The 18,830-nt window shown below is 40.6% G+C and overlaps 1 protein-coding gene across 1 annotated transcript in view; it reads right to left on the bottom strand.

Annotated features, from left to right (window-relative positions):
- The window catches only part of GRIA3 (glutamate ionotropic receptor AMPA type subunit 3), a 154,948-nt gene that overhangs the window by 53,092 nt on the left and 83,026 nt on the right, over positions 1–18,830 (bottom strand). The window contains exons 5-10 of the mRNA XM_050901512.1: positions 14,118–14,171; positions 12,445–12,606; positions 8,648–8,815; positions 4,863–4,967; positions 3,416–3,523; positions 2,031–2,237 (exon numbers count right to left, since the gene is read on the bottom strand). Of these exons, the coding sequence (XP_050757469.1) occupies positions 2,031–2,237; positions 3,416–3,523; positions 4,863–4,967; positions 8,648–8,815; positions 12,445–12,606; positions 14,118–14,171 (804 nt within the window). The remainder of the gene's footprint in view (positions 1–2,030; positions 2,238–3,415; positions 3,524–4,862; positions 4,968–8,647; positions 8,816–12,444; positions 12,607–14,117; positions 14,172–18,830) is intronic.

The following is an 18,830-nucleotide window of genomic DNA, read 5'->3' as shown; positions in this document are numbered from 1 at the left end:
TAGAGCAGGTTGCGCAGAGCCCCATCCAACCTGACCCTGAATGTTTCCAGGGATGGGGCATCTACCACCCCTCTGGGCAACCTGTGCCAGTGTTTCACCACCCTCATCGGAAAAAACTTCTTCCTTATATCTAGTCTGAATCTACCCTCTTTTAGTTTAAAACCATTACCCCTTTTGCTATCGCAACAGGCCCTACTAAAAAGTCTGTCCCCATCTTTCTTATAAGCCCCCTGTAAGTACTGAAAGGCTGCAATAAGGTCTCCCTGGAGCCTTCTCTTCTCCAGGCTGAACAACGCCAACTCTCTCAGCCTTTCCTCATAGGAGAGGTGTTCCAGCCCTCTGATCATTTTTGTGGCCCTTTATCCAGACGGATCTTGCATCGTACAGCAGCTGCACAGGCTAATCTTACTTGGCTCAAGTCCCAAAGGCAGTGGCCCATATTACACCTTTCCTCCTCTGGTGTAGATGGTCCCTGTGCCCTGGCTGTTAGCAGTAATTTCAGGTTCTCTTTTGTCATGCGTTTTGCATATGGTATGATTATTTTTTTAAGTGAATAAACTGTTTCATTGCTTGTCGTTTGCAAATACACCAAAAGGACCCAATTACAGCTAATACTCTTGATATTTCTTGAACCACACACAGGGAAACTGAGGGTTTAGGTTTCCACTGCAATGTAATTATGCTTGGAACTAAACTAAACCTTTGCTTCAGAGGTTCTTGATGTACTTGTCTTTTCTAAGAGAGGTAACACCGGTTTTCCAAATCGCATAACTGAGGCGTGGGGAATTCAGAAGATTTGCATAACGTCAAACCTCAGTGCAACAGGGAAGTGAAGATAGAACCCAGGGGTCCAGACCCCTGTTTACTTTCTCAAATCAGTAGATTTCCCTCCCTCTCCTTAATACAATACTACAAAAACATTGTTGCTTATATAAAATATTTTGAACTCGAATAGGCTACCAAGTATATAATAAGGCATCAGGACTGGCTGCTCCAGAATAAGAAAACTTTTGCAAATCTAGCAATTACTTTAAAAAGGCTGATTCATTTGAAAAAAATTATCTCACCAAACATTTTGCAAGAATGATGATATGTTATCACAAGGAAATTTTGAGGTGACTTTTAGAAATTACACTCAGCCATGGAACAAAAGGAGGCAATGGAAATATTCGCTTCTCCTCAGATATTTTTAATAAAGGAAAGCTTGTTAAAAATAAACTGTAAAGAAGATTTCGGCGGAATCACAAATCATCTCATTAGCATTTGGAGAAAAAAAAGCAAAGATGAAATATCAGCTTGTAAAGTCTTTTCTGCAAAGCCAATTTTCTCCCCCTTCCATCTGGTTTATCTGTATTCCAAAATTCTCATTTTCAAAGAAGTTTCTAAAATGGCAATTCCAGACTGTTTTTGTTCGTACTAAACAAAGCAATGTACACCCAATATAGAAATATAAAGAGGAATGCAATGAATTAGACTTTTTTTTTTTTTGTCTGACAGTTGATTTTTAAAGCCAAACCCAGGGTTTAAAAAGAAAAAAGATGTGGGTGATTTCACACCTGCATTGCTTCTTACCCTGAAAAGCAACCCTGGGGCTGACTGACTCTTTAGTCTCTGGTCAAACACAAACTGACATCAGTGATCCAACGAGGGCCAGCATCATAGGATCAAAGCTTTAATGGGAGGGGCACCCTCCCAGCACTTACAAGACTGATAGAGAAAAAGGAGACATGGCAAATGCAAAAGCAGCATATGAAGGGCAAACTGGAAATTCTGCTGTAGACAAGAATTTGAAATTTGCCCAATGCCACTTCTCAACATTTTGTGGACTCTGATTTGGAGAACAGCAGTAAAAAAGTGACACTTTCCTGCAATGAAACGATTAGAAAAGTAGACTATAAAAATGGCACTACAAAGAAATATCTAGAATTTTAAAGATGGTATTCAAACAGATGATCTTTATTTTGCAGTTTATTAACTTTGAGCATAACTTTTTATAAAGAACATTAAAATGAAGGTTAAGAGAAACTTACCCCATAGACCAGTTCACCCACCATGCCATTCCATATCTTAGTCTCAGGGTCCCTAGCTCCATATTTCCCATCTCCAACAATTGACAGTTTGTATTTTATTCCAACATGTTTTGCTATTTCAGAAGCTAAGTCTACACAATATCCTTCATATCTCTCATTCCCTTCTAGTTGTTCATGGTTTTTCTTATACATTACATATGGTGATTCCTTTGAAACAAAAGTAAAGATCAAAAGTCTATGAATGTAAAATACAGCTTTAAAACATACAAAATGAGAGCTGTTACTATCCTTTATATTACTGGCAAGTATTTACAATATTTCCTGCTTTGGTACAGAAATTAGAAAGACAGACTTTTGCAGTTTAAAAATCCCTGGCTGATCCTACAGCCACACATACTATTGATTTTATTCCTAGTATGGACCCATTGAAGACAACAGGACTATTCCACTTTAACAAAGTTACACTTTTGCTTGCAGGATTAGGCCTGATTAGACAGTCAAATAGCATCACTGTAGTAATAAGTCAGGTTTTAGTGGTTAAAGAACTGACATACCCAACACCTGTACCATCAAAATCATTTCCTAAGGCCCCAGTGGCCTAGAACGGGGCTCTGACAGAGATATTTTCAAAGCAGCCTAAGGGAAGATAGGCTAAAATCCTCAGTAGCAATTTTTGTCACTAAATTCCCTTAGCCTTCTTGGAAAATTCTAGCTGAAATGCTGATTATATCTTGCTAAATCCATAGGAGTATAAAATACAATGCTTCAGGAAATAGCATAAAATTGGCTCATGCTTAGTAGAATTGTAACAGGCATGGAAGTCACAAACAATACTGTACAGAGCACACCTGCCAGAGGCATGGGGACTGACACGGGTGCTGCTGTTTATGAGACACGGGAAGAGCTTTACTCCTTTGGAATTGCACGGGTATAGGTCGCTTTTCACCCAGTGCTAGAGCAGTTCCAGTTCTCTACAGGCTTCACTGGGCCACCCTTACTCAGTCCACAGGGGTTGAGTTTACAGGAGCTGTACCTGAGCGAGGGGTGCAAGATTTGACCCTACAGCAGGAAGGCCAGATCCTGCAGTCATTTACATACATGCATAATAACGTCACTTATCTGAGGCATTTGATTGAGTTCAAGTGTCTGAGAAGCAGCAAAACGCAATGTTGAGCTCACTGAGCTCCTCCTGTGAGTAAACTTATTGATACACATAGAAGTTTGCAGGGTCAAGCCCTCAGTACATCTCTGGAAGATACTGAACTTTTCAGTCACTTGAAGTCACATAGTATTCAACATTTGCCTCCTGGCACGGTGTCTAACACACCTCAGGAGCCATGTGTCTTGTTTCCTAAACACAAACACACTAAGAACATAAAACTTACCAAGATGGTAGTGACTACTATAGTTCTGTTCTCCACAGATGAAGTGTCATTAGAGGGCAGCTGATCTAATGTTGGCACAAATCTCTCATATTCGTTCCAATAACCAGCCTATAAAAATGGAGATTGTTACCTCATTACATACATTTACAAGGACTCTGGTGCATGAACTTGTAACAGGAACCGTCAAAACATATGGCTTTCTAACGCTTATTCATGCAACGTTTTTGCCATTAAAGGACTACATTAGCTTTAATTTAATTTCCTTAAAGAAACAATGTTCTCAAGCCCACGTGCAAATAAATACAAGCCAAATCTAAGTGAAAATACATACTAAATTCTCCTTATCTAAATTCACATCATCATGGTGCCTGTGGAATAAATTCCCATGTATCCACAGCATTAGCATATACTATAGACAAGAAAATAAACTGCACAGCACTCTGAGTAAAATTCTTTGATTTTGTAATTTTTATCCATATTCTGCCGCAGTTCAGACAGTGAATACAGTCCCTGCAGACATGCCTGAGCTAGCTTTAGAGTAGATGCACAGACGTCGTTAGCAATGCAGGCACAGTAGCATTATCTTCAGTACGGGACACAAAACCCTCTGTGAGCACGAGGTGACTATTTGTCAGCTGGCTTACGCTGACCTTCATGGTGCTGCGGCTACATTGCTACGCTACTACACTAGTTTTTGTATTTCTGCACAACACAGAAGTAACGCTTTTGTCTGCACTCTAAACCTAGCTGAATGGCTGGGCCATGTCCAGAGGTATTTTGTTATCAAGTATGCGCAGAAGAGTTTAAGGAGTCTCAGCGGTGACTAAGCAGGTCAGGTACCTATTGCCAGGTGAAATCAGGGGGATTTACGTGCCTCGGCCACACAGACTCTTCTCTCAATACTCCTGAGACCCTGTATACCTAATTATTTTTGAAAATGTGCCCTAAATTTCTTTTGTAACAGGGATCTAGGCAACTATCCCACTTAGGATCTATACTTTATTAAGGAGACAAGAGAATGAGTAGCAAATCCTAATGAAAACCAAACTTATTTTCTGTTAATTTCAGAAGGTTTCTAAAATACACTGGCTCCAGCTTCACTATGGCTCCGAGGCCTGTTATGGAGAGGAATTTAGGAGATAGGGCTGAGCACAGGACCATGACAGCAGGCATCATGCTTGGCAGTGGAAAAGCTCCAGAAGGGTTTTAAGGGAAAAAGTGAGGTCTGAAGTTGACATGGAAACTAATGAAGATATTAAGCAGGGAGAGTGGTTTGGTCCAGGAACAGAACAGAACAAGGTTCCTGGGACAGGGAAGACAGCAAGAAGGTGGGGTTTCCTCAGGGCCCTGTTATTACAGCGCCTGTGTGGTATTTTTGAGTTTCATTAGTTTGTTGGAATAAATATTTGTGAAGATATGAAATCTGGATGCATATCTGGAAACTCACCTTCCGTGATCCAGCAGCTTTCATTTCATACACATCAATTGTGTAATTTGTTCTCCGCCCATAGGTGTCGAATTGGATGTTCCCTGTCATTCCTTGAACTTGCACCTGAAGGGAATAAACAGAAAAAACATTTTAATAAAAGATTCACTTTATTTTTCCCTCCGTTACATTTTGCAGGAACCCACTAGCTCTAATACAATTTTTATCTCTATAAGAAACTTGTAGCACTTTTGACACAGCCAGTTATATTCTTCATAACAAAACCAATCCCAATTCTCTCAGTTTCAGCTGTACATATTCTTTGTTAGTTAGTACTCAGCTGGTGACTCACTACCACAGAGTGAGCTGCATTTAAGTGTAAGTGAAATTAGCCCTGCACCTATGTTACAGGTAAGTGTCCTGGTTTCAGTGCTGTGTTTTGGATTTAGTGTGAGAATGATGTTGATAACACTCTGATGTTTTAGCTGTTGCTAAGTAGCGCTTATCTTAAGCCAAGGACTTTTCAGTTTCCCATGCTCTGCCAGCAAGCAGGTGTGCAAGAAGCTGGGAGGAAGCAGAGCCGGGGCAGCTGACCCGGACTAGCCAAAGGGGTATTCCATACCAGGGAACGTCATGCCCAGTATATAAACTGGGGGGAGTTGGCCGGGAGGGGCGGATCACGGCTCTGGCATCAGTCAGCGGGTGGTGAGCAATTGCATTGTGCATCACTGGGTTTTTTTTCATTCCCGCCCCCCTCCTTTTTTTTTTTTTTGGTTACATTCCTTTTCATTACTATTATTATTATAATATTTCATTATTATTATTGTTAATATTATATTTTACTTTAGTTATTAAACTGTTCTTATCTCAACCCACGAGTTCTGCCTTCCTTCCCGATTCTCCTCCCCATCCCACCGGGAGCGGGGGCGGGGGACGGGACGGGGAGCGAGAGAGCGGCTGTGTGGTCCTTGGCTGCTGACTGGGGTTAAACCACGACAGTAAGAAAGACTGATTCTGCCATGCCTAGTCACACTGGGTTCACTGACACAGCATGGAGTATCAGCGAAGCACAGGCAACAATTCAGTGCCATTAAAGCCCTCACAATATGATATGGAGTGATTTGCGATATGGACCAGAATCCCATATCATTGCTCATTCCGGGAAGTGCTTTATTTTAAGATCAGTCCCAGTGTAGGAGAAAGGAATGAATGTCTTCTCTGAATGAGCGCAGACAATTGCCTCTACTGCTTATGGAGTTTTGGTCTCAATCTGGATGGATGGGTGTATAGACGGTAAGTCATTATCATTACCTACTCACATGAATCATCTTAAGGGGAAGTATAAAGTACTTTGTTTCAAAGAAAAAATCTTTCTTATTTCCCTGTATGAAAGGGTGAGATATTTCCATTTATCACTTATCAACACTGACAAGCTGTCATCTCAGGCAGAAGGGGTAACAGTCTGAAACTTCATCAGGGGTAAATTAGCTTTAATATTTAGCAAAATGCAGTAGAAGTTACAGGAATAGGTGATGGACGACTAGTCAAAGGGAAACTTCAGGGCTGGCAACTGATTGGCTATTTACGGTTTAGAGATGGTGCAATTAAACTTGTTATGGTGGACAAGGCTACATAAAACAGCCAAAATTCCTTGGACCTCAAATTATCCAGTGAGCCAAATTCAGACTGACATATAAGGAGTGTGATTTTTTTTATCAGTAAGTGGATTTGAACCTTTCTTAAAATAGTTTATATCATTTCAGGGGTCTGGAAGAACATGTGAGTTATTCCTGTCTCCAGAAAGCTAGAGAGGTGAACGGGACTTTGAAAGCCAAATTTGCCCCTAAGAGGTTTTATCAACTGTGGACTGAGCAAATGTATTTGTAGGGTAGTTGACATACAACTTGCAGTCAGATGTGAGTTGCTGTGCCTGCTTTTGGCACTTGCTGGAAGCTGTGTGGCTACCTTAGCACAGCAGTGACTTTATGTCTCAGCAGAGCTTGTTAGGCTGGCTTCATCTTGATGCGTATTGAGACATGAGCATTGTGCACTTGACACCTTTTGACTTCAAATTTAATTTGTTTCTATCTTTGGTGGGAAAACTCAGCACTTTTCAAAATCTGGCTGCACCGCGGCAGGAAGACTCACCAGGACTCAGAACGCTTCTGGTAGCAGCGTGCGGAGGCAATCACAAATGGAGTGACTATTTATAACCGCCCAGATCTGTTCAGGTAAACTGTCTGCCACTGATCTGATGTCTTAGAATCAGCTTTAGAAATACAGACATGCACAGTTTTCAAGGCTGTAGGGAAGCAGACTCAGGTAATGCCTATTTCCCTTTTGCCAGCAGGATAACTATAGCGTGGCACTGAACCTTCTGCTGGCACAGAATATTTCACGGATGTCTTGGAAAAAATATTCTTATCTGAGTTGTTGCTACAGAGTGGAGAGGAAACATTGTTAAATCAAAGTTTTTTTCCTGAAGCAAAGATACAAGATCATTGTCTGAATAGAGGGAGAGAGTGTGATGGAAAGGATGGGGTCTGGAAGGCAGTGTGGGATGATCTTGGGTAGCACTTGTTGGAGGTGTACATAACCCTCACTTAGATGACTTTGAATAGCTAAAACAATACAAGGCAACCAGCTGAAAGTCAAACTTCTGCATTTTTTGCCAATCATGAGTTTGGCTTTGTATATCTAATGAATTATGTTTTTAAAATAAATTCTGCTGAACAAGGGAGTGTCCTGTAGCACTGTTGGTTTTCTTTGTTGACATGAATAACTTGTATCTCATTCGGAGGAGTTTTATGTTTTGCTTGTAATTAAGTTCAAACAGACAGTACAAATTCTTTAACTATTGTGAAGGTTGAATTTAATTAACTTCTCTTCAAAAGTGTGTAGTGCCACATTAGTGAATGTGCAGTTAGGGCATTTGTTGGGAAGTGACATAATGGCACAAAAAGAGCTCTGGCAACATGAGACTGAACCACCTCTCTCACTCTTAAGAGTGATATAATCTGATTATAACCTTCCGTAACTCATTATAACCTTCTGATAAAATCCTTCCAATTTGGTAAGCAAGAAAAAGCAGTAATTAAGCTAAGTGTATGAAGTCTGACCTAGGATTTGTTTATACCTAACACGGGCTTAATTCTGATCTCACTCACTCCAGTTCTATGCCTGCATTAATATAATAAATTCTAACAGGTTTGGTTTAGAGTTATTTGAGTATTGCTATGACTGACAACGTTTTTTCCACTGCTTTAAACCAATCTGAGTTGACTTTTTACTGGCAAGTTATCAAAATTGCATACATGTGTTTAAGTTCATAAATACACGTATCCCTGCAAGATTTACAATATGAATGCTGAGGACCCAGTCTAGCTCTGTTAATCAGATTTGCAGCCTCAGCCTGACTTTAGAAACCCCCAATACCTGTTCATTTGCAAAATGGCTCACGCTCACTCTAATGGGAAGCTTGGGTGTTATGGGGGAGTCAGATTGTAGGTGCTCTGGTGCGGACAATCAGGCAGCTGCTGCACCCGTGCCAGAGGGATGTGATTTTGGCCAAAGTTTTGAGAGCTAATTTGTTATGCCTTGCCCTCTACCGAATATATTTTAGGTACCCTTTGGAGTTTGTCATTAAGTTTGTTTTTTCTTTTTTTTTTTTTTTCTCCTGAGGAGCTGCAGCGGTTTGTGTGAGTACAGAAATGCTGTGTACATGGGGTAGGACGCAAGTTCGGTCCCAGCAGAATTGCTGCTGTTGTGGAATATACACATTCATTAGCTGGTATGTTTGCCCTTACCATTTTCAGCGCTCTTTCTATATCAATTCCTTGGCTCCATGGTACTGCAGGGTTAGCCAGGCAGTCTCCAGCACTACCTCTCCTGGAGACATCCACACGCTGTCTTCGGAGGTAACGGAAAGCCTCTGCTATGACTAGGACTGCATCATGGGTCAGCGCAGACGTATACTAAAATTGATGCAAATAAAATATGGTGACAAACTGCAGTCTTAGAATTGCCCCAGGTTTATCAGGTCTAGTCCTTCTCTTTGTTAAAATACTCTTAGAAGAATCATGCTTGCAAGTCATTTTGCCTGCTCTCTGTCTTGCCACAGATGCTTTATGTAGTTTAACAATCCCATCTATTTCAATTAACAAATTAAAAATATTCTCATTTTGTATAGCATAGAGCAGCAAAATAACAAAACTAGTTTACAGTTGCATAAAGTTTAAATTTAATTGGAAGCTTGCTCATCTAAATGAGGTCACTACAAAAGTCTGCAATTCCATGCTGGCCCATACTGCTACCAATAGCAAAGAGCAGCTCATATTTGGTTTTTGCTTGGAGTATCCTTTTTCTTTTTAACAAGATTGCCAAGACAGACAGTTTTGAATTGAAGTTAACATATATCATTTCTGTTTGGACCACAATCCTGATTAGGTAGCATCTGTGGCAAGGAATAGATCAGATTACTTGTCTTAGAAGACAGCTATACAAGCAAGTAATCACAAAATACACTTTAGGCATTACATCTCCTTGGTAATTGCCCATCTGCCTTCTCTTATTCCACGGTAAATCTGAGGAGGGTGGTAAGCTTTGTGTAGCAGCAACTCTTCAAGAAAATCCCCAGACTCCTTAACTACTTGTTCATGTTGCTGTCAACTTCATTCACTGCTTGTCGTATGTATCTGGTGACAACCCCCAATGCTATAAATTTAGTATCACCTACGAAATATCATGGAGGTGGTTTTTTCACATTTCTTCCACATTTATGTGTTTGTCTGAAAGTTATTCCCTCCTAGAATGGCCCAGGCTTTGCATATGACATCACTGGTTTTCACTGGCATTCCAGCATACCTATAATTTAGGAGTCTGCGTGCAGGAGACCATTTCAACATGTACATACTGGGAGCAACTGAATGTGCTCAGTGCGTAAGACCAGATTGCAAACCCCTTGTAACTGACCCTTTGTATTTCCACAGTGTTTGTAAGAGAATGAAGAGAAGAAAAAAGAACGTACGGGGTATGTGCACGTACTGGTGCTCCTGCCCTTCTTTTGCCTGTCTGTGCGATACCATAGAGCTCCTGGCTCCCAATGAACCTTACACTGGAGTTAGTGCCAGAAGACATGCTGCCCATGCGTGAATTAGAAAGGCGGAAATCCAAGTTTCAACTGCACGTTCAGCTGCTCTCTTTGTGGATAAGACTTATTAAATTCAGAAGAATTAATTACATCCTGTAGGGCAGGATAGCACAATCGGTGGTCTGCATTTCTTAAAAATGTGTATTATCTTATGGCAAGCTCTTCAGTTTGATATAAAGCCTCAGGAAATCTGCACAGAACGAGGCGTGTCTGCATGTGCAGAACAAGAGAATCGTACCTGATAAAAAAGCATGCCAAGGTAGGATTGTGAAGAAGGTTATACAGCAGCCATTCTTCCTGAGTTTTAAATGACAGCAGTTTATAAACTCTTACTGGGTGTGCGTGGGGTGGTTCCTGCTCTGACTGTATCTAGGTACAGGCGCTCCTTTGATCCTGCCCACCTTAACCTCTTCCTGTGATGCTTTGCAGTGATCGCCCCCTCCTCTTTTAGTAAGTTAACAAAGGTTATACGTCACATTCCACACAACAATATAGAATCAGATAGTAATTTGAAGGTATTTGTTCTTGTATTAAAAAAATCTTGTAATAGCTGTCCAATCTAGCACTACATAAAATTTACACGCTGATAATTTTTTCAGCAGACTGCGTCAATTGTCAGTAACCTTAATGCAGTCCCTTCCAAGTCATGCCAAGAGAGCTATCTAATTTTCTACTTTATTTGAATTCTACTTATAAATGCATGAGCATGCAAAGAGAAAAAAGAGAGAAAGAAGGGAAAGGCTGATAAAATACAGAATAAATTAAACATCAGGGCTTTAATCTCTAGGCAATTTTATTTCCTAATCAAAAATATTGTACATCAATTTTTACGTATGCTTTTTGTCCGATTGACAAATACTGTGCACATTTCTATAATGAGCGGTACATTTGTGGAAAGGTAATGTAATCTTTGTGTTTGTACCATATACTTAAGATTCTTTTTTAAGGATGGAGAATAATTTTTCCCTCAAGGTAAACTCCTTTCAAGTGGAATAAAATCTTCCCAGGTTAACTTTATATATTTCAGAGCTTTTAGGATTAGTACGATACTTATCTTCACTTCTGCATCACTGCTAGGAAGCTTTAGAAAGCAGGCGTAGGTCCTAATCAACAGGGAACAATACACTAATCCGAGTTTTGTGGGCCTCTGCCTTTCTTCGCTTCCTCTGAAATGCCAGCAAGGCTGTGGGATGGCGTGGGGTTAAGATAATTTTCCTTCCCCACAGAAATCACAAGGTCCCAGGGATGGAAAAGTATGCCTCCGAATGGCATTGGCCTTCTGGCAACAGAACCTCATAACTAGTTCCTGTTCTGTCGGTAGTCCAACACCGTGCTACCATCTACCCTGGTATCCCCCCCATGCATTGGACTGGACTAGATTTTTCCTTCCTAGCTAGTATTTTATGCTTCCCTGAATTTTGTCTTATTAATATCAAGACACTACTCCAGTTTATCGGAGCAATTTTGAATTCCAAATCTGTGCATCAATTTGCATGTGTCCTTCCTAAATCAAGCAGGAAAGACATGAACTGTCTCATCACGGATGTGGTTCTTAGATAGGTTTGGCTTCCCTGAGACGGTCAGTATACATGATGTGGAGGACTGGACTCCCGGGAGTGACAGAATTTAAGATCCTCTCATCCACCATCAGTCCCAGGTTTTATTCACCTATGCGTATTGATGAAAAAGAACAGGCCTCACCAAAAGAGGAAGAGAAGGAAGGAATGTAATGCAGCGGTCCTAGAAGATTTTATGACTTCCATCACTGGACAGAGTATCCTTGATACACTCCTCAACTGGACAGTGAATAGCATCCCCCTCTACTATAGACATGCTAAGGCAGAAAAAAATCTGGGGGAGATATTAACAGGTTGCCAGTCTCCTAATAACAGTAGCCTTTAGTTCACCAAATCTATGACAGTTTCTGTGAACCTGGGACTTCCATTCAAAAAAATCTGGAAAATTTTATTGGTTGAAGATATAATATCCAGAGTGTTTAAGTAAAGGACAGTGGTGCAAAATACAGGGTTAGATTATGAAGGCAACTGTCAGCAGTGACTAGGAGCTGGCAGTGGCTCCTCAGTGAATCCAGAGCTACTCTATTTTGTACATGAAATTCTCTATTAGCATTAAAATGGACTAGTAACCCACAGTTTTCATCTAAAAACTAACCTAACTAGCTTCCACACCCACCCCAAGACTAACTCAAGAAGTTCAAGTTAAAAGTTTTTACATCCACTGCACAATGACAGGATTTGCAAGCCTTTGCCTCTGAGGAATTCCCACCATGGCGGGCACTTGCGTTTCTCTCTTCTGGAAGGGCAGTGAATGTTGCAGCATATTCTAATCAGGGATCTGTATCATACACATGCACACACCTGGAGATAAAAAACCCCAAATAACTGTTAAAAGCAACTCATATAGTCTCCATCACTGTCAGGGTAAAATAAATACCTTTAATGGTGAGGTTTTGGCTTCAGGGAATTCCCTTTCATCGAGCCTCACCCAGCGCTGTAGAAACTGTTGAACCATTGGGTTTTCATTATTAACAATCTGGAACCCAGTAACGTTGGCACCTCCGTGCATTACTCTCTCCAGAACAATGTCTGTGAAACCCTGGGAGGACACATGTAGAAAACAAGAATCATTGCCATCCAAAGTCCCTTTTCTTTGGCTCAGTTTTACCTGCTACAAGTGTAGCACAAAAGAAATGGATTAATTTGCCTCTTGTTAGCTGAAAATATTCTACCAAGGAGACAATTACTATCACAATTGAGATTGTGACAGCGGCATAGAATAGAATTTAAAATGTCTTCTTGTTCAGATCTTTGCGATCGAAAACTGCCCTGTTGTGTTGTGCCAATGTGGTACGTAATATTCACCGTTCAGAAAGAAAACAGTGGGGAAACTTGAAGTACTATTTCCTCCTTTCTCCTCATCATGGTGAAAACTGGTCAAAGACCTCAATCCCATCTGTACAGCAAAGTGCACACAGAGGTTCAGCGCTGGGAGCAGAAAACCACATAACACCCATATTGTTCTGTGGAGGCAAAGCACACACCTCCTTGCTAGGCAGTTCTTTATCACAGCATTACTTAACATTTCACTTGCAAACAGAACGGTATGATTCTCTCCCACTCTGTTGTTATTTATACCTGAGGCAGTAAATTGGTGTCTTTTTGATTAGTATGACTTGATTGCCGTCATGTTTATCTGAACAGCAATGGTTACACATGCTAAAAGGTAACCCAGAATAAGAACCCCTGTATTTCTATGCACACGCTAATCAGTGAGATCATGACTGGTTCTTATAATGCAAAATGACACATCTTAAAGTCATAGAGTACTTATACTAAATAAGGGTATTTTAACATTTGTCTTTTCTGCTTTAATCGCACCAAAACATGGATACAGAGAAACTTCTATTAAGTCGGATTGCTAACTTGAAAGTGTGAGTTTTGGAAAAACATTTTTCCACTCGCAGTAGACACAGAACCCAAAAATTAGTCTTGCTGCAGGATCAACTACAATGTAACACTTTTTCTAAGGAACTCTAGCAGATGGTGTTTCAAAGGCTTCATAAAAATCCCTGAAAGTCAATTTTAGAATCCAGAAGAAGCTCTGATACAGACAAAAACGTACTGTCTTGTCCTGGTAGGTCAACACATACACAGGCACCACCCTATACTCTGAAATAAAAAAGAACAGCTAAACAGCCTGGCTGGTTTACTTGATGGAATTGTTCTAATTTGCAGCTTTTTACCACTTATTTTACACACAAATATGCTACAATTATTTTTCCTGGAGTGCTTAAATTTCAAATATGTTACATAGAAGATTATGGTTATCAAGTGTCTTATTTATCAGGATACAAATTAGTGGAAAACATATAATTAAATTATTATTTTAAAATTAGTAGAGGATATGACTCTCTCAGACAAAAGAAAGACCATAATTGAGTACAAATTACTACAACACACCAGTTCTAGTATTTACTGAAGTAATTGCTCAAAATCCAAGAACTCATCCATGCATTTCCTCTTTTGCTGATTAAAGTTGCCACAACCTGAACAGAATATATTACTCTCTAAAACTTAGCTATACTTGTAATGAAGAAAAGTTCTTACCAGGTTAGCTAACATGTAGTGATAGCCTCTAGAATGTTTGCCGAGGATTACAACCTGTGGGAAGAAAAAAAATTACCTATTATTCAGTTGTAAGAGGATGACTCTCAACTAGTGGAAAACAGCCAGAGAATGAACGTTTTGGTAATCCTCTATGCCCAATCCACGGGCAGCACGAGTATTACAGATCTGTGGCTTTACGGACACAATGCAGTCATTTGTATTTTTAAAACACACAGGCAGAGTACAAAGAAGAGTAACTCACAAGGCTGAGAAAACTCTTCTTGCAGAGATGACCTTACCTGGCAAACTCACCCTTGTGATCACAGTGTCTCCCCTGCTGACCAGGTTAATTTTAGTTATCAGTTCAAGTATTTCTGCTCTGAAATGAGGTAACACTTTATCTACCCACTCAGTAAGCTCCTGTTTACTTTGTTCCTTGTTTGCGGAGTGTATGAGAGACGGGTGACAGAGACCAGCCGCTCACTGTTTTTATTAAACTGTACCAGCACAGCGGGGCTTGGTAGGCTCCAGGTCGTACAGGGGGTTTCCTGCCATGAGAACCCTGGCCAAGCCTTGTCATAGATGAATGCTTAAATTCCTAAAGTTATAAGCAGTGACCTCCCTTGCCAGCTTTCAAAAGGCCTGAAAACTTGTCGCTGCCAGTGCATCTAAATGGACACATCTGACCTTACATGTTTAGCCAAAATTTATACTGAAAGGGATGTTGCACATACCACTAAACCAACATCTCCCGCCCTCCCTGACCCCGCTTGGACATCTCTCTGTACACATGGAGTCATTAAATGGAATCGCTAAGAGACAAAAAAGCAGCAGGATGAACTGAGCAGCTGGATTCTGTAAGGGTAATGGGGAGGAGCGGAGGCAGCACTGCCTGGCAAGCCTGAATTCTGCCATCCTGTGTGCTCATCCCCACTCCAGTAATACTGTGCTTTTGCAGAAAGGAGGAAAAAACACAGTTCCCATGTCTATGCAGCTGGCTGCCGGCTCACCAGCAATACCCCTCGTGCAAGATTATGCCACTGCACTTAGCACTATTCCCTCGCCTTCAGATTATTATCTCAGTAACATCCATCCAGTCCCACAGCCATCAGGTGGAACAGTGTCCAGCAGTAAGAATTTAATAAATAATTGTGGTGATTGTGTGCGTGTCAGGACAGAATGAAACTTACCCAGACTTGCTGGGTTAAACTAACAGAAGTTAAAAATAGCAAACATAATGCTGGCGATACACCACAGGTGCATCCCTGACTATACCCTATGAGCAGCTCAAGTGAAACAGATGATGCTTTTTGACGGAGAATCATCTGAAAATCTATACATTCCATGCTAACGTACTTCTCCATGGTCACAGACAAACGCTCCAAATGCCATACTCTAAAAGACATCTTTTCAATATGACCACTTACATCTTTGCTAAAAATAGATGACATTTGAGTCATTGACTTTAGATATACTGCTGAGCCTGTTAAAGTTCTTGATTAAATTATTAAGTTCCCAATTGCCTCTTTGGGTTGTCTTGTCCTTAATAGATGCCATTTCTTTTAAATTCACATTTAATTCTGTAGGAATTTGCATACTTCCAGCAGTCTGAAAATAAATTGCTGTTCAGGTCCTCTTGAGAACTGTATGTACACTCTGTTGGTAGAAAGCATCTGCTTTCCTACACTCACATTTGTTTTCTATGGAAATGTGCAGGCTTCCTTCAGATCATCTGGTGCGCATACTATTTGCATACTGAATTCTCTATATGTTTTAATTTCACCTTAAAGGCAGCAATTTACTTCTAAAAGGTTAGAGACAAAGAACTTATTTAACAACAACTATACTCTTTGTCGTTTTAACCTTAATAACAAATAAGAAAGCTTTTACATTTCTATCCAGAAATGTGTTTAAGAGAAAAATACCATGACAGATGAAGTCAGAGGCTGTAAGGAAAACATACATGGAGCTGCTACAGGCATCAGGAGCAATACTGCAAATAGGAAATGCAGGACTCATTAGCATAGATCAGACTCAACTTCCATCTCATCTGTTGTCCTGTCTCCAAAATGACCAGAAATAATTCTGTTTAGTCCCTTAGAGAGGTCCAACGTACTACAGTCAAGCTTTAATTCATAAAGCATCTTTCAGAAGTGACCTGCCAGTATTTCTACTCACACAATCAACCATGGTAGTTCATAATTATTTAACTGGATCTTAACAGTGTTTTTAAAATTCACTACACGTGCTGTCCTAAATCTTAACAAGCACAACTCTCCTCCTCCCTCACTTTCCACCCTCTGCCGACTGTCCAGCATCTTGAATGGAGCTGCTGGATTAGCGAGCCCAGCAGAAACAATCACAGACATCAGTGTTACTCCTGGGGGAGCGAAGGGATGGAATAAAGCTTTTTTATGAAGAAGGAAAACAGGAGTATAACAAATAAATCTCATCAACTGCTTATATATTGTGAAGCTTATATAGAAAATGGGATATTGAATAGTGGTGGTGAATAGAAAGCCAGGATTACAGGACAAGGATTTCACAGAGCTACATGTCTTTGGTAAGTTTCACTTCCGAGACTTAATATTGCTTTCACCTTGACTGAAAGAAAAGCTTATAAGATTTTATACTGAACAAAGGAGGAGGGAAAAAAATGGCTGGAAACTATCATGAATAATTCAGACTTCTGATCCCACATAATTCTTGCCTTGTAGATAAAAAGATCATAATGTCAGGTTTGATATAGAATCAAATAAAGTTTGTATTTTTAATTAACTCTTCGGATATTTCCAATTAATTAAGAGAAAATCTAGAGGGAATATAATTAAAATGTATCTGGTTTTAAAATAAAAGTCAAATCTGCTGGCCAGCACCAGGCTTACTGGAAGTACAGACCTATATGCCAGATTTGAGAAATTAAGTCAGCATTGCCAACTTTAGTTTTTCATTTGCCTGGGGAAGTTATTTTTGAATCAAAGCATAAAGACAACTTGGTTTCCACTGCATCAGTCATCATGATAATAAATAGGCAACTACAATTTTTTGCCTTAGCTTTTACATTTTTCTTACAGTTTTGGAAGACAGCATTATAGAGATTATCTGTCTAATATTAAATTGGTATGCAGCATCATGATATTTCTAAAGCAATAATGAGGATTCTCTCATGATAGAGTTCAAAGGCTACACAACACCTAAGAGGAAGGACAGTGAAGAGGAAGCAAAGTAACTTTAATACTAACCTCACAGTTACTCCGTTACCTTTTGACTTACTCCCTACTCAAATTACAACTACAGCTAGTTCCTGGTCTAGAACATGGATCTGGGTTTTTTGGCCATGAAAATTAAATGTTGGAGTTAAGGGTGAAAGGAACATTATGAGGAGACTGGTGAACTCAGATGAAAGTCAAGAAGGGAAGCCGTTTTAAACAGTAGTGATGGAGACAGATCCAGGGGTTTCGCTGGAATATTTCTCCAAGGACTTGACGCGGAACTAGAATGGTACGAACAGAGTGTGTAGGTGAACAGTAGTAACAGACCAGAGGCAAGGAAAGAATGGGTTAACGAAAGACAAGACTCTGTGGACTCAAAAGAAATCAAGTGATGGAAGAATAGTGCAAGTTCGGTAGGTGGGACAGAGCAATCATATTTTGTCTTTTTAAAATATCAATGGTTTGTCTCTGATTCATAAAAGGGAAAGATAATTTTTCTTTTATGGATGGAGGAAATCACAGAATGGGTGCGGTTGGCAGGGGCCTGCAGAGACTATCTGTTCCAACCCCCTAGCTCAAAGAAGGGGCATCTAGAGCAGGCTGCTCAGGACTGTGTCCAGTCAGGTTTTGAATATCCCCAAAGACAGAGATTCCACAAGCTCTTTGGGCAGCCTGTTGCAATGTCTGACCACCCTCACACTAAAAATGATTTTTCTTATGTTTAAACAGAATTTCCTGCATTTCAGTTTGTGCCCTTGCCACTTGTCTTGTCACTGGGCACCGCTGAGACTCTGAAACGCAGTGAGACTCTCCGAAAAGAGTCTGGCTCCATCTTCTTCATTCCTTCCCAGCAGGTATTTGCACACTTTATTAATATCTCCCCTGAGCTTTCTCCTCTCCAGGCTACACAACCTAAGTTCTCTCAGCCTTTCCTCGTACGTCAGATGCTCCAGTCCCTTAATCGTCATAGGGGCCCTTCACTGGACTTGCTCCAGGATGTCCATGTCTTTCCTATACTAGTGAGCCCAGAGCTGTACATGGCACTTCAGATGTGGCCTCACCAGTGCTGAGTAGAGGCGAAGGATCACGTCTATTGACCTGCTGGCCATGCTAATCCTACGCAGCCCAGGATGCTGTTGGCCTTCTTTGTTGTGAGAGTGCAGTGCTGGCTTGTGCTCAACTTGTCTGCCAGGACCCCAAGATCCTTCTCTGCAGAGCTGCTTGCCAGCCAGGAAGCCTCTACCCAGTCGGTACTGGTGCATGGGGTTATTCTTTCCCAGGTGCAGGGCTTTGCATTTCCCTTTGTTGAACTTCATGAGGTTCCTCTCTGTCCACTTCACCAGCCTGTCAACGTATTGCAGCACAACCACCTGGTGTATCAAAAACTCCTTTAATTTGGTATCATCTGCAAACTTGCTGAGAGTGCACTCCATCCCACAACCTTCAGATTGTTAATAGAGAGGTTAAACAGTATTAGTCCCAGCACCCTTAGGGTACTCCA

This window comes from Gymnogyps californianus, chromosome 9, assembly GCF_018139145.2.
Source record: "Gymnogyps californianus isolate 813 chromosome 9, ASM1813914v2, whole genome shotgun sequence".
In the NCBI taxonomy this organism is placed as follows: Eukaryota; Metazoa; Chordata; class Aves; order Accipitriformes; family Cathartidae; genus Gymnogyps; species Gymnogyps californianus.
Note: the sequence above shows the minus strand (reverse complement) of the source record. Positions and strands in the feature narration are given on the sequence as shown.